Here is an 18,441-nt window from a genome sequence, read left to right as displayed (position 1 = left end):
AGTGGAGGCAGCAGGTGGTTTGCTCAGAAATGGTAAAAGGAAGAAAGCTAGATTGTCTCCAGCTATGCAGGAGCCAGATGCACTTATAACAACATACATTATAACTACTGGTGAAACTTTTTAGCACTTAATAAATAAATAAATAAATTAAATCAGCATGTTAATTATTTAGCTGCAGAGATCTTTGTTTTACATTCTGAAAGAGGCACACGGTAGCTCTCTCTCGCTTGCGTTCACGTCTTTGCGTGTAAGCAAGCTAATTTATTGATGCTATTGACTACAACAGTTTTTTTTCTTCTTGTCTTTAATCCTTTTTTGACTCTACCATATTTCCAAAACAAAACAAAAAATCAAACAGCATCTGTAACTGAGCATCTTGATATCCTGACTTCTCCATGTTGATTCTTCTGTCCCTCTGGAAGGACACATTTGAATATTTCACCCCCACCCCCTCTATCAGTGTATGACCTTGTATTGACAGGAAGGAGCAAAGGTCATTTCTCAATCATGGAAACTGCCCTCAGGAGATGAACAACAACGATAATAATTATTATAATAATAATAATAATAACGCTGACTGTAGAGGAGAGTTCTCATTAAAATGAACCTTGCCATCTACAAATGACGTGGTTAAAAACACAGGATCCCAACACCCCAATCTGACTCAGAGTCAGCAGATGTTACCTTTAGACTTTGCTGTTTTACTCCAAAGTCAAAATGGAGGTTCTGGGTTTTCCTTCAGCTTTATTTGAATTTTCAGCGATACGTCAGGTCAGGTACAGGCAAAGAAAACAAGGATGAACAGGACGATGGTGACACTCGATGCAAAACTCATCTTATCTCAGCTGCTTAGAAATGCAGCACTAAGATGAAGCACCTGGCTTGGCTCGGTCGTCATAAATAAGATTATGGTGTGTCAGTGCACACGCACACGCCACTGCACACAAATCCCCCTGCATGCTCAGCAGTTTGGGTGGAAAGCTACACATCGATGTTTAAGAGGCGAGAGGGGAGCAATTATTCTGTAATCCAGAAGAGCCTCTGTCCAAGAGACATTTCAAAGGAGTGGAAATGTGTCCCTCAGGAAACAGACATGATCCCGTACAGGACTGAAAATAGTTCAGCGACGCTTGCTCACTCAAATTAAGTAGATAGATTTAGACATTTTGGCAGAAGAGCTCAGAATTGAGAGAATTTGTGTTTCGCTAGTCTTGCTACAGTGATATTTGGTATGAATCATTATGGGTAATTTTAGATTCATGTTAGTTAATTGAGTGATGCTAAGAGATGACACCATTTTCACTAAAGGACAAGTGTATAAACATTACTGACATCTAATGGTGAGATTTCAGTTCCATTTGTATTCGTAACTTGGAATTTGAGTCCTCTGAACTCGGCTTTCCAACTTGGAGCAACGTCACCAACCCTGACATGAGATTGCTGTCACCACACAAACACGGCTACCTTTACAGTGAATAGCACTTTTATCATATTTGTTTCACAGTAAATCACAAGTCATGAACACGGCTGTGTGTGCAAAATAATGCAATAATGCTAATAATGAATAGCACAGGATACTTTTTCATCTCTGACTTCTCACTCCCACTTCTGACTTTCGATTTCCTATTTAAATGGAACACAGATAATGTGTCAGAAAGGATGTAAACACTCTTTCTTTTCACCCCTTCATCCATTCTCTCACTCTCACAAAGCTGCTCAACATTTAATTAATTTAAGTACTCTCCCATCTTAAAATGTGAAATACAAATCCCAGAAATATGCCGCCTCAAGATCAGGCTATATTTTATATATCTTTCCATCGCTTCACTCCCTCTCTCCCCTCAGTTTTCCCTCACCCACAGTACAGTTATAGAGGTTGAGCGGTGTGCAGCGAGATATTTTGACTGATGATCAATATGACCTTGAGATCTGTACCCGGAGCTTGTTGGACACTCCCTCCCCCAGTGGTCCATGCCTTCCCTTTCCTTTCTCTCTGTCCTTCACTCTCTCTTTTATTGCCTCCTTCCCTCTGTCTGCTTGTTGCCATGTCACTCTCCGCCGTTCTGTTGCTTTCTCCTCATCGTTCACCCTCAGTTTATTGCAGCATTATTTATGAGTGTGAATTTATACGAGCAAATAAAAATATGTGTGTATTCTCTCTCTCTCTCTGACATTGGCTCATTTCCTGTAATGTGCTATACACGCCGTCCCTCTGTTGACTCATGAGTGACTCAATCCTGCCTGACATGACTAATGGACTCAGGCAATCAACAGAACAAGGATTTTATGGCTTTAATTTGGGATTTCGATTCATTGGAGTCAGAAATTCCAGAAATGTTTGGAATACATTGACAGTCTAAGATAAATATTTGCTAATTTGCTTCCTTTTTAAAGTTTTTATTATTGGTTTCGGGTGCATTTTAAGGGTTTATTTGAAAGCAACAGTGATGAGTGTGATGCAGAGCATGTTTGCTCATGTGGTATGAACTCTAAAGGTTTGGCCATGGTGACTGAATGAGCTGTAGAAGGTTGGATAGTGGGGAAAATAGTTTTTATTTATTCATTTTTTTAGACTTATCCCCAATTTATAACATACTAATATCTTGGAATCAAAGCCCTCTGTCCTGAGCGACTCCCATGCGGAGATCCAATGGACGATCCAAGGTAATCTCACCATCACTGAAACACTCCGCCCATATTGACATGTCTCATTGCATTAATTGTCCAACTCTCTTTCAGAATATTCTTCCTTTTTTAGGTTGCTTTGCGCTGCTCAGTGGAACAGCCAATAGGAGCGTCCTCTCTCTCTCTCTCTGTCTCAACTGCCCTGTGATTGGTCAAAGTCCCCTATCACCAGCCAGATTTCCCCAAGGCCGTGAACAGACCTTGAAGGAGGTGCACAAATCGAGCGCTCTCTCGCTCTCACTTGATTTACATTATACTGCAAGGCTAATGCAGATTTTTTGATTCATAATAATAACACAAATATCTTGAATTCCCCATCTGCTTCCTGGCTCCAGCTTTGTATGTCACATGATCTGGCCGTAGTATCATTTTACACAATACTATCCTTAATACTGAATTCAATGCCATTTATGTAACATTTAGAAGGGTTTATTTGCAAAAAAATAACATTATATCCAGTATTTTTGTTTCCATGTCTATTGCTTTACGATAGAAATTGTCTGTTTTTGTTGTCTTAGTATAAGGCTCTTATAAGAAGTGGCACGCTGGTGTGTTTTTACAGCAGCGTGATCAAACAGACCAACCAGAGAGGTCATTTAGTGTTTTGAAAGCAGAAGCTTACTACACTAATGAAGATGAATTACATCCTTTCTGGTACGTGAAGGCCACCATAGTTCACTGACACACTTGGTAAAGTGTTTCTTAAAATCTGCACTCTCTCCATTGGATGTCACTACATTTTTAAAGTGAGAAAAATTCCCTTTCTTTCGTCTCTTAAGTGACTCAGACTTGTCAGTGACTGGGTTTACATGGACAGCAGCTGATATTGATCTGATAAAAGTCTGAATGTAATGAAAGCATTTTCTGGTTTCCTTAATCCAGATGATTTCATACTGAAAATAAACAATATTCACACAATGATATGATGATATCTCACACAATATCTTTTTGTTTTTAAGATAAATACCCTATCTTGATCAGACAATGACATCATTTGTGTTATTCAGAGCAGTGGACATGATACATACATGATCATCAGACCTTGATCTTGACAGGAATATGATTGCATATTTTATTAGGGACTAATGTAAACGTCATAATCAGAATGCATTAGTCTGAATAAGGTGAATAGGCTGATTATTGATGTCCATGTAATATACGGATAGAATTCAATGGCATGGTGACAATATTATGTCTCATTATTGCCAAATCATTGCATTTTTTGGACGTACATTTGCTTCACGTTTGTCTCTTTTGTCCCACTGTCAATCATCCATTGTGGACTGTTGTGCTGTGTGTTGAACACAGAGAATTGTGTTGACCTGGTAATTCTGTTTTATCTCAATGTTATACATGACAATAGAATTTACTGTCATCCATGAAAGTGTCATTTTTTTCTAATGTTATTATTCAAAAACAATGACACAATTATAATTTAGTTTATATATAAAATAGTTTTTCTGACACAATATAAATGATTAGTCTGTGCAGAAGAGATCAGAGGTCATATTGTCATATTTTGTCTTGAAACTTTTGTCCAAACTTGATGTTTAAATGATAATACAAGTATTTTCTTACCTCTTCCACCAGCTGCAGCATACGACGGGTGCTCTCCAGTGACTGTGGACAAGCAGGACGAGTATGATTAGTTTCCATTCGTGTTCACGGGACACATTCAGAATGCTGCAGTGGTCATTATAGTTTGCCACCGCAACACAAATGCACCCACACAATCATGTGTCTGCGTGTTGTTTATTGAATAGAGCATAAGCGAACATGCCTCACAACAAAGTGGAGTCAATCTGAACAATCAGCAGGACATGGAAAAGATCAATATCTGATGTGTATCGACATGAACTCAACGTGAACCTCACAGAGACGGACTGTCTGCGCTTGGATGATTGAATGCCATATGATCGGAAATGTGGCAGTCGCAGTAGACATAGTTCACAACTTAACATTAAACCTAGATTTGAAGTGATTTTAAACACCTTTGAGATCTAATAAGCAAAGATTTACTCAAGAACACATCAGCTCAGCCTTCTTTGTGAAGAAAGATTGTTGAATCCCTTCTTCACCGACTGTTGGACGTCTATTATTAGCATGTGCTGCGATAGATATGTAGCCGAGTGTTCCAGTTCCCCCTCTAACAAGCGTGAAACTGCAGAGCACAGCTTGCTAGCAGGAGCCACTCGGCGGGGACGGCGTCTGTGATATCTCCTTCCTTCTTACAATGACACAGCTCCGCCTTGCTGTGCTCGCTGCAAGCGCCGCTGATCTTCTAAAGTGGTGGGGGTTGAAGAAAGAGGGGGGGTTGGGTGAGGAACTGAACCGGGCCCAGCCTCGACTTCAGAAGCCATCTTTGGTGCAGTCGGTCCTCTTTATGTTTTGTAGCTTTCATTATTATTTAATCTTCCATTTGACTCATTTATATGTGAAGTGAAGTCACGTGTTCTTTGATCTGGAACGCGTCTGTGAGCTTGTGTAAGTCAGAGGCAAAAAGTGTTATTGTGACGACGCCATTTTGTGTATGTTCACGCATCTGTGTGTGCGAGAGAGTATTTAATATTCTGCTCAGCTGTGCCAGTGTGAGTCATATGTGAAGCTGGAGGGGTGTGGACTGATCTGCTCTGGGCCATGACTGAGACTCTCTCTCTTTCTCTTTCTCTTTCTCTTTCTCACACACACACACACATGAACACAGACACGACGACACATATGCGCCTCATCAGTAACACACACACACAACCCAAGACAGACAAAAACATGTAGGTGTTCCAGTATAATGCATTCGATGAGTGAAGAACTACTGCTGTGGCTGCCTCAAAATCAAGTTCATGTTGCTGTTCTCACCTCATCTGCGAGCTGGTCAGCGCGTTGCTGCATGTCTGACAGCTCATTGCGCATATCTGCGTCATCTGCCATGGCTGCTGGATGTGGGGGGTGGAGAAGGTCTCCAACAGGGAAGAGAAGATCCTAGTGGGAATCCGGGGAAGACTGGAAGAGAGACAAAAACAGAAGAAGGAGTCTTTAGTGTGGACAGCTGGAGGGTGCAGTGACAACATCTGAGCCCAATGAGGCCTAAAATCTCTCAACTTGAATAATTGAATAATTTAATGCGCGACTGCTGTTTTATCCACATATGATAATGTACTAGTTATCAAATGCAGTGTTCTCACAACACACATGCTCTACTCTATGGACCTCTATGAACAGCAACACTTGTAAATGAAGGATATGACAGAACAGCATCAACAGCAGTAGTATTTGCAGGCTTCGACTCTGTCATTGGTCCTGAACAAATGCTCTACAGATACTCTTTCATATTCTGGATAACCACAACAGCTAAGAGCCAAAAGTACAAAAATGTAAAATGGCCAAATGATAATGGCTCATATTTATAAAAATCCTTCAGCCAAACAAAGAAAAACAAAGTGATTGGGAGCTGCTGTGTTCACTGTTGCAGGCAGTATAACGAAGGATTAAGAAGATCTTGCAGCAGCAGAAGCAGCAGAGTTTGCTGACTGGGCAGTAAATGGAAAGGGAAAAGGCGGCCGATGTTTGCAAAGGAAGTCTCAGACAGGCAGCATTGACTGGGATATCGTGGGATTAGTCACAGAGAGACATAAACAGCCCGTTAGTCCTGTAGCTGTGATCCTTTCTTCCCCTCTGAGGTTCAGGAGAGGCTCGTACTGTATCAGCAGATGTAGGATTACTGGCAGCTAACTCATGAACATGATCTTGAAACGACTTGTCGTGTGTCAGATGGGATGGCGATAATAAATCATCAAATTTTAACATGGCAAATTAGTAAAATCTCCTACGAAAGACAATTCTTTGATGGAGAAATAATGCTGCTACAACACTTGAGTCCAGTGCTCAGAAAGGCATTTTTATTCAGGTCATCAGGGTAATATTATGGAATACAAAGATATGTTTGAGTCAGCACGGAATAAAAATGAAGCTGCAGCTGTTTTGGTCCATTGTTCGGACAGTCATGGCTCATATCTGCAAAGAAAACCTTATTTTACTGAACCTTATTTCAAATAAGGACAAACAGAGGAAAGGCGATTATCTGAGACCGTTACAAAAGTCAAACCATTACACAAGACGTGGCTATTTGTCTCTGGAGTTGAGGGTGAGTCAGTGTTGGATTTTAAAATTGCTTGATGTTGATGCACTGACAATATTTATCTGTCAGGTTTGTGTTTCTGTTGGTTTTTTTTAACACTTAATCCAAGAAATGTCACAAAAAATCTGAAAGTCAATCACAGTCTCAGACAGACGACTTTCATCCACTTCTAACATCTGCTGTCCACCCCTGGGTTGGAATATATGTAGATACAACCTTCACCAGATGGACTTAGTCATGTGTACGACAGTAGATGAAATGCTGTCTCATACTGGTTAAATACTGCATGGTGTACAGACTCCATTTTATTACAGCATTTTCCTTGTCAGCGTAAATAGATTCTACCACCAGCAATCAGAGACAGAAATCACATATATTCCACCCTTCCTGGCCCGGATTGATCACATTATTAGACCGTTCCCTTTCCGCCTCACTCTTCTGCATCACTTCACAACAGCAGCAGCCATGTTGGGTTACATAAACCTGCAGCCAGACTGTGCGTAGTGCGCTGCCAAATGAAGTGAGTCAAAAAACACTCCTCACGACGACTTGCTGAAGGAACCAAAGGGGCATCATTGCCTGCCTGCGTGCCTGTCTGTCTGCCCTGTTACATAACACAACTCAGGCAATCAAGTTTTAACAGGCCATTCTGACCTTTCAATTTACGTCTCAATTACCAGCTCCGCATTTTTGCATCTTAGCTGCTCTGGTTCACCACTGGAGCAAATTCATCATTAGAACAGAAAGAAAAACCTGCTGCAACCAAAAATACTTTTATCATCAGCGTCATTTAACTGTGTGTTTGTTGTTGGGTTCAGAATTGACTGTGTTTCACTTCACTCATGACAACAACGTCCACCATGTGCATTTACACTGGCAAAGCTGCAACAAATATACAAGAGGAACAAACCTGATTAAGACAAATCATTATTACACAATGAGACACAACCCTTAAGTTATTTAATTATTAGTTACTTCTGTATCTGTATCATTTACCTAAATGACTCATGTGATATGATTTCTGCTGGTGGAATCATTCCACTTCATATTTCTGCTCTGACAGAAACAACCAATTGAGCTGCTGGTTCATCCACGGACCGTGTAGAAAAATGGACGGCGTCTTCCATAAGCAAAGACGATAGCAGCTGTTGTGTCCACTCATAAGTGTCCTAATTTACAAAAATTGCATACTTTTCTATGGAAGAAGACCTGATATTAGTGATATTAGTGACCCTGTCCTTTGTTACGGTCTATGTGTGCACCCTCGTTTCAAATATCTACAACGTGTGTGGCTATTATTGCAGCTATTTGTCATCTAATCAGTTTGTTATTCACCGATATGCAGCTCCACTGATATAAAAATGAGAACAGGAGTTATTTCAGCGAGCTTTGTTTTTCTGCTAATCAACACCCAAAGGGTATGAAAATAATACATTTTACGTGCGACCAACCCATGCAGTGTTGTTTATCACGCATGCCTCATTCACTCATTCACTGATGCAGAGCTAGAGCAGGTAGCAACACCTGAAAGAGTTAAAAAAATAATCATTGACAGATACCATTACAGGAATTTAACTGCTGACCTTTGAGTTCCAGAGTCTTTCAGCAGCTGCTCTGCCCTCTCATCTGTGGATGCTCCTTCTCAAAGGACACTCATTTGTCTGGAGATTTTCCCCTTCTGATTAAATGTTGGGCAGCACAGCTGAGATGCACTGACTTTTTAATTACTCACATAAAATCCCCTCTGTCAGCATTTTGGATGAGGATAATAAACTACTGACAGGTCACATCCGGAAAATCTGGCTGAAGAAGGGGCGGCAACATATGTTTCCTTCCATGTGTAAATTACAATAAAAGCAGCAAAGGATTCTATGTTGTAGATTTATGTTAATGCTGTGTGCTATAAACCAGTGAGCAACGACTACATTGCAAATCAAGTAAAGGTTTATCAGATCAAATCTATGTTACAACAAGACTTGTGGTCAAGTCATCTAATCCAGTCTAGTCATGTGTAATCTTATCATCAGAACTGACGGAAATGTGATAAAAAGTGACTGAAACCTCATAACACAGTGAGTCCCATCATCAAACAGCTGACACACACACACACACACACACAGGTTAACAAAGGAGAAATCAACAGCCACCACAGACTAAATAATTCCCGTGTTGACTTTAAATAAATCTCTGTGCGCCTGCGGCTTCCGACCGACCTTGAGTTCCTGCCACCTTGTCATCATGTGTTAACTCGTTTATGACAGGAAATGATGCGCACTTTGTCCTAAATCAAACAGGAAGATAACAAGCAACAAAAGCAGGAAAAAAAATCGTCTCAAAGTTATTAAAACCACACAAAGAGGCCATGGCGCGGTGCACTAAACACACACAAACACCAATCTATGTACTGTCCTGTATCTGCAGGCGCACACACTTTATTACATCCATGTCGGTGCAGTAAGGACTGTGGCAGTGTGAGCTTTGCTGATTAGCAGAATGATTAAACTTTAGAGGAGGTGCTGTGATATATATATACAGAAATTATCATACGTTTCAAGGCAGCTGCAGGAATAAAGACAAACACATTTGTCAACAGAACATGGCTAACACTTGCATTTATGTACTATACTACAAACTCTACAGCAAGAACTTCCATCCATCCATCTGTTTACTACCTCAGAAATGACACTGCAGTGTAATGACCATGGGAATAATAGCATTATTATTTCCATTCCCCTCACATTCCCTCCTGGAATACGACATATTTCATACCATATTCCATCACGTTCTACCTGGAGGAGATTACCAGCCCCCACCAGCAACTCCATGCATCTCCCCTTTTCTATCTTCTCTTACATTAAGAATCTCTCATCTACTCCATGTGTTGTTTCATCTCTTTCCTCCACTAAAACTGCGACTGGAACAATCAAATTCACTCCCAAAGACACTGTATCAAACACATTTGCCCGAATCTCACATTAAAAACTGCACTCAAAGGTTATTTAAAATGTTTCTAATGCCTCTATTGTATGAAAATAGATCTACAGTTGACATATTCACATGTGACTGTATGATGTTTTTTTTATGCACATACAGTTGGATGTATTTCTCTGTGCCGTCGCCGTCGCCAGACGTTTTCCTTTGTCCTTTAGAACATCGTATCCTTAATGGTGATACATCACTGGAGTGTGACTGATACGGTTGGGCAATGCTCAAAATATCGTACATATTTTAATTCTGCTCTACTTAACCAGCTCATGATGAGCTCAAACTCAGAGAAAGGTCAAACACTGTGTTCAAACGACAAGAAAACAGGAAATCATGCGGAGGCCTAAGAGTTTAAAGCTCAGCACGTGGCTTCAGTTGGTTAAGAGATGACAGACCGATGTGACTGGCTACTGTAAAAATAAATCGTGCAACGTAAACTGACTTTAATATGAAGGTGCTGATCTGAGCTGAGCTTCATTTATACAGCTGTTATCTCTGCATGCAGACGACTGCAGTCACCCAGAACTGAAACAGATCGAGTGGCTGTTCCTTTGTACACTGAAATGGCTGAATTTATTTATTTATTTATCATTATAAAAGATAAAGATAAAGTCGTATGAATTGCAGCAAGCATCTTTTAGCCTGGAAAATAAACCTGTAAATGTGTTTGCCCACAAATAAGCTTTTTTTTTTTTTAGTCCTTTTGTTTGGAGGTTTCAACACTTCATATTTAACCATGACAAAAGGATGACACTATCCTTCCAGGATCCACAGCGAGCCCGGACAATAACAGCAGTGATGTAACCTTACTCATCCAGTCTGAGTGTCATTACAGCTGCAGCTCTCTCCGCACGGTGAGTGAGGAGCCGTAGCATTAAGTGCTGAAGCGACATCTCAACAGGCCGCTCTAGGAAGAATGCAATAAATTATTGACCTGAGGAGTCTAAGAGGCCATCACTTATTCATCTGACTCCACTGTAATCACATCATCACCAGCGCATCTGGGCAGGCACACACACACACACACACACACTGAAGACAGCATTTCAAAAATGGAATTCATTAGGCGATGTAAACCAGATTTAATCAAGGATAATACATTCATTTTTGTCACCACAAAATTAGGAGGGAGCCAGGACCGCTGCAGAAACACAGCTCGCTCAGGACGGGAGCAGCATTCTGTCAGTCAAATGTTCACGTACTAACACAAATTACTATTGTTGTGACATTTTCAAGCTTCTAAACATCAGCGTGTTGTCAGCGTGTCGCTGTCAGGTGAAGCATAAAGCACTGCGGTGTCTTAGTTCAGCCACACAGAGCTGCTACCATGGCTGTGTATGCTCAGATATACTACATTAAAGATATCCTGCTTACTTACACTCACTTTGAGTTTAAAATACCACAAACTCACTGATTCTATCTTTTTAAAAACAAATATACGCCGGTCACAGAAGTGTGATAATTGGGCTTGTGGAAGGTTGGATTTTAAAACTTGAGATTAGGCTACAAGATAGTTACTAAACTCCACTCATTAAAATCAGATGCCACACACACCTGCATATAAACCCTGCAACGTCACACAAACCACATCATTGAGTTAGAGTAGGTAAATATAATATTGGGAATATTGGGGGAATATGAAAATATGAATAAATCAGTGAAGAGCACACAATCTAAACATAAAAAACCAACACAATCTACTCACAACATCCTACAAGGCGTGTTATACAACACATAAGTAAACAGGACACATCACATCCATGCCCGTGGCAGTTTACCGAGCTATTTCCAGTCGGAGGTTGGGACAGAGCAGACAAAGGAGTCTACTCTGAAACATTACTGTTGGCAGTGCACATTGTGGTTTCTAATGAGTTTAAAGTGCTGCCAGGTTGATTCTCGGGTTTACAAGTTTCCCATCAGTAAGACAGAGTGTTTGTGTGATCATGGGATGCTGAAAAGTGGAGTTTACAGCTTTCTGGAAAACGCTGAACCCAAATCACACAAGGTTAGGAGACCACCGTGGTATTCCAGTCATGCCCCTCCTCTCATAAACTACCTGTCCAGAGTGACCGCTCAGTCTGAAGAGCTTGATGGATGTGCACATGACCACGTGGGCGTGTAAATGTGATCGCTGCAGTGCAGCTCATCAATTATCATTCAGCACTAAGGTTAAAACACTGTCATCGCCATATTTATTGCCTCTTGAAGGTGGTGTTCGGGCAGCTTTTTCGCTAATAGAGACCAGATAGTCTAAGGGTGTTAAATGGGGTGATATCCCACTATCCCTCTCCTCACTGTTGCTATGAGCTGCATAGCTTCTTATCAGTCAGCTCCCTGCTCCATGGAAACAGATGCGTGGTCAAGACAGGAACATCTCAGCGGTGCAGGCTGACGTGTTTATGCTAAGCTAAGATAGGAGGATGAGTGAAACAGATGGTACATGTAAAAAAGAGAATAAAATAAGGGTATGCACAATGTACCACGCCCTACACCACTGGCTTCGTTATTTGCCGTCTCATAAGAGCACATTCATTATTGTGTGGCTTTGATGTTCGGGCACCTAAAAAGCTGTGGAGATTTGACATTTGACAAGCCAAACGTGACAGGGACGGCCACTTATGGGGCAGTAAAGTTGAAGGCAACAACAGTGGGGAAGGTTCAGGTGGGGGTGGTGGTTCGGGAGGTTGGTGGTTTTGTATTAGAAGCACAACCTTGTGTGTTTTACAGCGTAATAAATGTCAGTGGGGGGGAGAGAGAGATGTGAGGCTCCCCGGGTGAGAAACGCAGCAGATGTCTGTTTTATATCTACATGTCAGATGAAATCTCAGGCAAGAAGCGTTCACGTAAAACCACAGGGTAAAAAGAATTCCTGATGTTTCAGTAAAGCAGCAGTAACAGAGCATAAAGTCTTATGCTATAATCAATAACCATGACTTTCATTGCCCCTTCGGTCACAGCTTTTTGGCAGAGAGCAGATATGGAAACCTGAGGATTGTGGTATGAGTTTCCATCAAAAAAATCCAATCAGAGATCAGAGATCAGAAATCAGATCAGAGATCTCGTGAGGTTCAGGGGGACACATTTGGTTCTTAAATTTGGTTTTTATACTTCATGGGATTTTGTTGCTTCTTTAGTGTCACATTTATGGCCTGTTGAATATTTGAGGCGTCATAAAAACAAGGCAATTATGAGCAACCAGAGGACGAGAAACACCTACTAACAGACAACAGAACTATCAAACTACATCTCTGCGGCCACTGTAGAAACGAAAAATAATATTTTTATGGTCAAATGTAATATTCAAAACTATAACGTTAAACAAAAACATATATGAGTTTTAAGTACATTTTGCTGAGTGTAATGTAAGTTAACAAAAAATGGTCCAAAACATTAATAATACATACATACATAAACACTCTTGCTGCAATGCTGACCTCCAGTGCTGGCCATAGTAAATCAATACTACTGATACTGCTTTTGCACAGTATTATTTAAAGCACATTAGAGTTTACTATAAATTGTGTGGTGACTGTGTAGCTAAAAAGTATGGTACATCACCCCATGCATTCATGCATGTTGTTTTGTATGATTAATATGAATCTAAAATGTGACAACAATCGAGACAACTTCTCTTTTGACTTTTAAAAGGTGGATGTAAAAGTGATGCAGAGGCTAACCTGCACTAACAGCTCCGGTCAGCTGCACTGCAGCATCATAAATTACCCAGCACAACTGGCAGACCTACAGCAACAGCATCACCAAAAAACAACACTCCGCTGACCCTTGAATGAAAACCATCTCCACAAGCCACTGAAGACTGATACAGTGGTATTATCCCTGCACCTGAACACACAAACCAGAGGGTGTGTATTCATGTTGACCCGAGCAGATTGACTGGCAATATTATGCTTCACCCATGCAGGGATAAGATGTCTATACTTGGCTTTTATTCTGGAAAATGGGAGCGTGAGTCACATGAGGATACTTTACGGTACAATGCTACTAAAGTGACGGTAAATGCTGGTAGTGAAAACGATACGTTTGAGGCTGCAGCTCTGCATGAAACCCAAGCAGGTTGCATCAGGCCCTCCACGTGAAATGTAGCCAAGTTTTACTTCATCATCTTGCCATAACAAAATGTGACATCCAAGTTTCCTGCACATATGTAAGTGAAGCTCTCTGCCTGTTATTTAGAAATCTATTATTTATGATTTTTTTTCCCACATAGAGAGTATATGAACTATTTCAGTTTAACCTGGCAGCCATTCTTTCATAGTTATACTCTGTGTTTCCATTTCCTGTCTCTCCACACCTCCCTTTCTCTTTCTAATCACTTTCATTTTCTCTCCTGACATTCATTTCATGAATCAAAAAGAAGAACACTAAAACCCTAGAGAGCAGGAGAGAGAGAGGACAGATGGCAGAATGATGACAGTGCCTGACAGCGCAGTCTCATAAATGGGCTTTTTAAAAAGTTTTTTGATGTCCAGGAAAGCTTAAAAAAGGAAGCGCATTACTTAGGAGATAATATTAACCACATCATTTCAGCTAAATTTAGAGAAGTGAGTATGAAAAGATTCATGACAAGTGTGTTGCTCATATCCCCTCGGACCAATCTCCATGAATGACGGTCAAACTACCCAAAATAATGCAATGACACACAGTTGAATCTTCCTAAAATAATTTTAGAAAACAAGAACTTATAAAAGCACCACATTAGCTCAGTGTCTATGAATTTCCACAGCGATTCCCAAGGCCTCATGTGCAGCCATTTTGTTCATCTGCTTTTGCAGAGTATCAGAGAAAATAAGCGGTGACTGGACTCAAAACAGCTCAAAGCTGCATTTAAACTATAAAATCTAGTTAACAAATGGAAGAAGCCTTTTGAAAAGTCAAGCTGAGGATATAAGAGGGACCTCGCAGTTAGCCACAAGAGGGCGTCTCCACTGGTTTCCAAAAGAACTCCATTCGAATGGACGTTTTTGGGAAAATAAGCCTACTTTTCACTTGATTTACAAGGTCAGTAAACATTTACCTGGGAATGTAATGGTCTCAACCACTAGTTTCAACTTGTCTCCATTAGAGCATGATTAATTTTGTAAATTCCCATTCAGAGGAGAGAATAGACAATTAAGCATAGCACACATGAGTGTAATGGACAACAAATAGTTGCCTGGTTGCAGGTCACATGTGTAAACTTGTAGTTTTACAAACTGACATGGCTCCAGTCAAACTACAAATGTTGCATGCTTTAAACCTGACCTGCCATTTTCACTGCTACACAACTATTATTATGGTAAAGTGGCTCATGGTCATTCACAAGTATCTTCACATAAACTACAGATGCGACACTTCCATAACCTCCTATAGAACAGGTAACACTTGATTGGGGGCTTGTTTCAGGGTTTATGTTGACATTTTTGCAGTATTGTCTTTGAATGGGTTACACACGTTCAAGGGTGGATATTCTGATTGGGGGATTTTGTTGTGATCAAACTGTCTTTTAGTTTTCCTTATGTGAGCTTAGCCAAGCAAACTGGCTAGTGTCTGTTAGTTTACTTGGCTAAACAGAGATGGTGATAGTATCAAACCTAAAAAAATGTAAATTAAGGGAGCAATACCTGAGCCTAACAGCATTTTCTATTCCAAAGCTAAAGCTATGTGGAGTTTGTATTAAAACAAATGCACTGGCTACCAGGAAAAACTCAAAAAATGACATAAAAATATCCTGAAATATGAATTAAACCTCTAATGTCTCATAATCCTCTATCAAACTCTCAGCTCATCTCGAGGCAGAGGATGGTTCCTGCAGAATTGGCTTCATTATCCCGTGAAAAGAGAGGAAACATATTTGTCATCCTCATTCAGGATATGTCAGAGTTGTTAATGCGACATCAGCTCTGTTGAATCCATAAGGATCATTTTGTCCGTCATGCAGCCAAATCCAGAGGCTTTTGATTCACATTCACGTCCAGAAAACTTTACAAAAGACGGAGCAAGTCTGGTTCTGTGCTGAAGAAATGTGAACGCTATACATTTGATCTTAGTCTTTCTGACACCTCAGGGGTAAACATGATATTTACCCCTGAGTGATACAGTATCTGCACACTATGAAACAGCAGCTGGAATTGTGTAACATGAAACAATACTAAAGGTGAATGTTGGGTCAACATTTCAGAGTGCTGTCATCTAGTGTTTACAAAGCTAATTTTAAACAGTTTGATTACAATTCCCCATGTCAGAGAAAGAGATGATGAGTTATAAAAGATCCCTGATGTTGAATATGACTCATTTCATTTTAGATCACAGCGATGTGGTTAATATTCTATGTTTAGTTGCTTATACATGAAGTGGATGGTTTAAAGCCTTTCAATCCATACAAAACAAGGGCTTTCTTGAGGCTGAAAGTTGCTACACACATAAAAACTGTACCTGCACCAAAGCACGCAGTGCGCAGCACGGCATCGATCACACAGACTTTAGCTCCATTTCCAAACAGCACAAGGCGGGCTCGTATAACGGTGCCCCTGTGAAATGAACAATGGCCAGGGTGTTTCTGAGAAACAATCAGCGGCTGGTGATGGTGTTGTGAGTCACCCATTTATCCACATAGAGCAGTGCCTTCACAGTGTGCTACAGGCCTGACACCCCCTCCCAACACCACCCTCCCTCCCTCCCTCCCTCACTCACTCACTCGCTCCCTCTCTCTGCAGTCCAAACAGTGCAAGCCGCATAATGTGAGCTGAGATAGCGGTCATGGCAAGCAGAGCGTCCCTGGAGGGTTGACTGTGTTCTCTGTATAGGCCCCACTGTTGGCTATAATCTGCCACTGCCATGAATTCACAGCTGGTTGTGTATTTATAGGGCCTTGCTCTGCAGATATGAACGCAAGGCCTCTTTGTTTACTTGTTTATTAAATATAGGGTGTTAAAGATCACCAGACCCACTTATAACTCATGTTATAGCACCAATTGCAAAAAAAATATCAGTTATAATCTAACCTCAGCGTCACTCCATGAAGCCATAAAATGAAAATAATAATTCCAGATGCGCCACAAATCAATCATGAGGCTCAGGTATTCACAGCATCCATGCAGGCTGGTGTGTGTGCCAAAGCAGCACATGGGTGTCAATGCACCACACATGAATCCATACATTGATTACTGTTTGTCACTGGATCAATCAGAGATGTTTGCAGATATCAACCACATTCTCCAGGGGAAAGGTCATTTCAGTTTGACATATGACTTGGAATTGTAACATTACAACAACAAATGACAACAAACACAGAACAGTCTAAACAGTCTTAACTGCTACTATATGTACATTAGAAGCTGGTAATGTCACGTTTGATCCATCACTGTTTTCTGTAGTTAAAATCCCACATCCTAAATGCATCAATCACACTTGCGCGTGTTTGCTGCTCTGGTGCAGTCGTGCGCCATTTACAGACAGCTCACGAGGGGCTCATTGACAGTTTTGTGCGTCGCTACGGAGACGGTGGATGGATGACTGGACGGAGCTGGTGAGGGGGAGGAAAGAAGGGGAGGGGAGGTGTCATAGTGCGGGTTTCACCGCGGTACTCCCCCCATCTCCCACCCACACACCCCACTGTTACACCGCCGGGATATTCTTCTCGCCTCTGTCGCGTAAATGTGCCTCAGATTTGACTGCTCGTGATGCAAAGACGCCGCGTTGAGGGAGAGAGAGAGAGAGAGAGAGAGAAATAATGAAAAGAAAGGAGGAGGCGCATTCATGGAGCTGGATCATGCTTCATGCCCCCTCCCTCCTGTTTATATCGGCTACTCTCCTCCTCCCACACCGACCCCACCATGGCGCAGTTTACTATTATTATTTCACTCAGAACTCATCCACCTATTTTCTACTTTGTGGTCGCGCTGCTGTTGTTGCTTCATTTGCTTTGTTGTCTGACAGGTGTGCGGCAGACTGTTAAAGTGATTGCACCGCGTCGATGCGGCATCAGCGCTCCGCACTTGGTGCAGCTTTCTCGACCAGACACGAGACCGGTTCATTAAAATGGCTGTGAGAAATCAGACCTAATAAAACCACTGTTTCCTCAGCGTTTGTCTGGACACAGAGTCATTGTTTCATCCTGTCAACGTGCGCGCACGCCTCTTGCTCTGTGGCGCTGTCCACGGTGCTGAAACGCTGAAAACGCCCACATTGAATATACGCATTAAAGCTGCACCGCATCCATCCTCACTGTGATCCACTGCGCGTTTGAGATTTACCACCCGGGGACGTCGCTGCCTTCTTCCCTTCCTTCCTCTGCCTCCTTTACTCCCCTCCTCACACAAATCAGTGCTGAAAATCACCCGCTCTATACAGTACATACTAAAACGATTCAGACTGAGAGGAAACAGAACGTCCACCCATCGCGTTTCTCCAACATCACGCACCCGCTGCCACAAGTGTTAAAATAAAAACCTGAAGTGAGGAAATGCAAGTGGTAAGGATGGATGAGAAGTCTTACCTGAGCCTGTTGTCGGTGGCCCGGTCAGTGTGGGAGGAAATGTCTGTATACCAACAGCTAACCGATACCAGCCTCTCTCTCTGTATATGACTGAGATGCTGCAAAGGCACTGCGCGTCGGCTGATTCCTCCTCGTTTCTTCTTCA

At 41.4% G+C, this 18,441-nt stretch overlaps 1 protein-coding gene across 3 annotated transcripts in view; it reads right to left on the bottom strand.

Moving 5' to 3' along the window:
* The window catches only part of snap25a (synaptosome associated protein 25a), a 34,892-nt gene extending 16,451 nt beyond the window's left edge, over nt 1-18,441 (bottom strand). For 2 of the 3 annotated variants that reach the window (XR_006362070.1, XM_044048491.1), the window contains exons 1-3: nt 18,297-18,436; nt 5,539-5,682; nt 4,264-4,305 (exon numbers count right to left, since the gene is read on the bottom strand). Coding sequence is in view for 2 of the 3 variants with exons in the window: in XM_044048491.1 (XP_043904426.1) it covers nt 4,264-4,305; nt 5,539-5,610 (114 nt within the window). In the remaining variant the exon portion in view is untranslated. Of the gene's footprint in view, nt 1-4,263; nt 4,306-5,538; nt 5,683-18,296 lie in introns of all 3 variants that reach the window. The other variant, XM_044048492.1, reaches the window with a different exon arrangement.

The sequence above is a fragment of the Solea senegalensis genome, linkage group LG17, assembly GCF_019176455.1.
Source record: "Solea senegalensis isolate Sse05_10M linkage group LG17, IFAPA_SoseM_1, whole genome shotgun sequence".
Lineage (NCBI taxonomy): Eukaryota > Metazoa > Chordata > Actinopteri > Pleuronectiformes > Soleidae > Solea > Solea senegalensis.
Note: the sequence above shows the minus strand (reverse complement) of the source record. Positions and strands in the feature narration are given on the sequence as shown.